General features: G+C 44.2%; 1 protein-coding gene across 1 annotated transcript; it reads left to right on the forward strand.

Annotated features, from left to right (window-relative positions):
- Positions 1 to 451: 451 nt before the first annotated feature.
- Positions 452 to 1,384, forward strand: LOC110316705 (olfactory receptor 13-like). Its single transcript, XM_021191147.1, has one exon. The coding sequence runs from the start codon at positions 452 to 454 to the stop codon at positions 1,382 to 1,384; it is 933 nt and encodes a 310-aa protein (XP_021046806.1).
- Positions 1,385 to 2,153: the final 769 nt, after the last annotated feature.

Genomic DNA, 2,153 nt, shown 5'->3' on the forward strand with positions numbered 1-2,153 from the left:
CCTCTCTTCCCAATGATGGCCAACTAGGCCATCTTCTGCTACATATGCAGCTAGAGACATGAGCTCTGGGGGTACTGGTTAGTTCATAATGTTGTTCTACCTATATGGTTGCAGACCCCTTCAGCTCCTTGGGTTCTTTCTCTAGCTCCTCCATTGGGGGCCCTGTGTTCCATCCAATAGATGACTGTGAGCATCCACTTCTATATTTGCCATGTACTGGCATAGCCTGACAAGAGACAGCTATATCAGGGTCCTTTCAGCAAAATCTTGCTAGCATATGCAATAGTGTCTGCATTTGGTGGCTTATTATGGGATGGATCCCTGGGTGGGGTAGTCTCTGGATGGTCCATCCTTTTGACTTAGCTCCAAAAGCATTAACATAACACAAGTGTATTATCTAAATCCCTGCCTTGAACTTTCACACTAGGTTTAAACTCTCTTTCACAGGGAAATGGGGGGAAATCAGACTTTGATCACACAGTTCATCCTCTTGGGATTTCCGCTCAGCCCAAGGATGCAGATGTTCCTTTTTGCCCTCTTCTCCCTGTTCTATGCCTTCACCCTGCTGGGGAATGGGACCATCCTGGGACTTATCTGCCTGGACTCCAGACTCCACACTCCCATGTACTTCTTTCTGTCCCACCTGGCCATCGTTGATATTGCCTATGCCTGCAACACAGTGCCCCAGATGCTGGTAAACCTCATGGATCCAGCCAAGCCGATCTCTTTTGCTGGCTGCATGACACAGACCTTTCTCTTTTTGACGTTTGCACACACAGAATGTCTCCTACTGGTGGTGATGTCCTATGATCGGTATGTAGCCATCTGCCACCCACTCCGATACACTGCTATCATGAGCTGGAGAGTTTGTGTTATCCTGGTGCTGACTTCCTGGATTTTTGGAGTACTCTTGGCCCTGGTCCATCTAATATTGCTGTTACCATTACCCTTCTGCGGCTCGCAAAAAGTGAATCACTTTTTCTGTGAAATTATAGCTGTTCTCAAACTTGCTTGTTCAGACACCCGCATCAATGAGTTCATGGTTTTAGCTGGGGCTGTGTCTGTGCTTGTTGGACCATTTTCTTCAATTGTAGTCTCTTATGCTCATATTCTGTGTGCCATCCTGAAGATTAAGTCACAGCAGGGACGCCAGAAAGCCTTCTCCACTTGTTCCTCCCATCTCTGTGTTGTTGGACTCTTTTATGGTACAGCCATTGTCATGTACATTGGGCCTCAACACGGGAAGTCCAATGAGCAGAAGAAATATCTCTTGCTATTCCATAGCCTTTTCAATCCTATGCTCAACCCCCTGATCTATAGTCTGAGGAACAAAGAGGTCAAAAGCGCTCTGAAGAGGACACTCTTCAAGGAGGACACCTCTTGAGGATGTTAAAGAATCATGACCTTACAAAGATCTTAGAATTAGTTTCATTCAATATTGACCAGGACCTGTAAACTTGTTCATCCTTTCCATTTTCTTCCAAAGGCCTTCTCACACCTTCCAAGAACCTTCCCGTGTATTATCTTTTTTATTCTGCAGATTGGTGGAGCACAAGCAACCCAAACATACATGGATATGACTGACAGTGCACGGGCTTTAAATATGTCTAAAAGCAATCATCAGGGTTACCCAAGCTACCAACCCTGTGAGCTAAAACAGCAAACAGCTTGAAAGATATACACACAGGTGCAATAGTGGCACAAAATGCTGCATCAGTCCCCAGCAAGAAATGCTGCCTACAGTCTGCCTAGAGATGAAAAAAGGAAACTAGAATGTGATAGGAGTGACGTGGGAGACAACGATGCAAATCCAGTACTGTGCAGTGGCTGATTTAACTATAGCCAAACAATAGAGGGATAGATTTTTTTCTTTTTAATTTTGTTGAAGATGCACAAAGCATCAGTTCATCTCAGTGAAAAATCCAAGGACAATAACTCTTGGAAGCCTTTCTCAAGATGAGGAATAAGACATTTCATCACACCCTCTTCCAAGGAGTGGGCCTTGCCTTCTCAGTGTAATCTAGTGTGACCTTGAATTCAGTCTATATTAATGTTGTGTTTTCTTGGACTTTATACGAATGGATTGTAGTCCCTTAAAGTGTTCATCGTTTGAGTTTACTTTCTTTCAACCCTTGTTCTATTTGTCAGTTTCC

This window comes from Mus pahari, chromosome 2 (genome assembly GCF_900095145.1).
Source record: "Mus pahari chromosome 2, PAHARI_EIJ_v1.1, whole genome shotgun sequence".
Lineage (NCBI taxonomy): Eukaryota > Metazoa > Chordata > Mammalia > Rodentia > Muridae > Mus > Mus pahari.

Coding starts and splice junctions, on each gene's coding strand:
- LOC110316705 (XM_021191147.1), top strand. CDS start 452: ATGGGGGGAAATCAGACTTTGATCACACAGTTCATCCTCTTGGGATTT.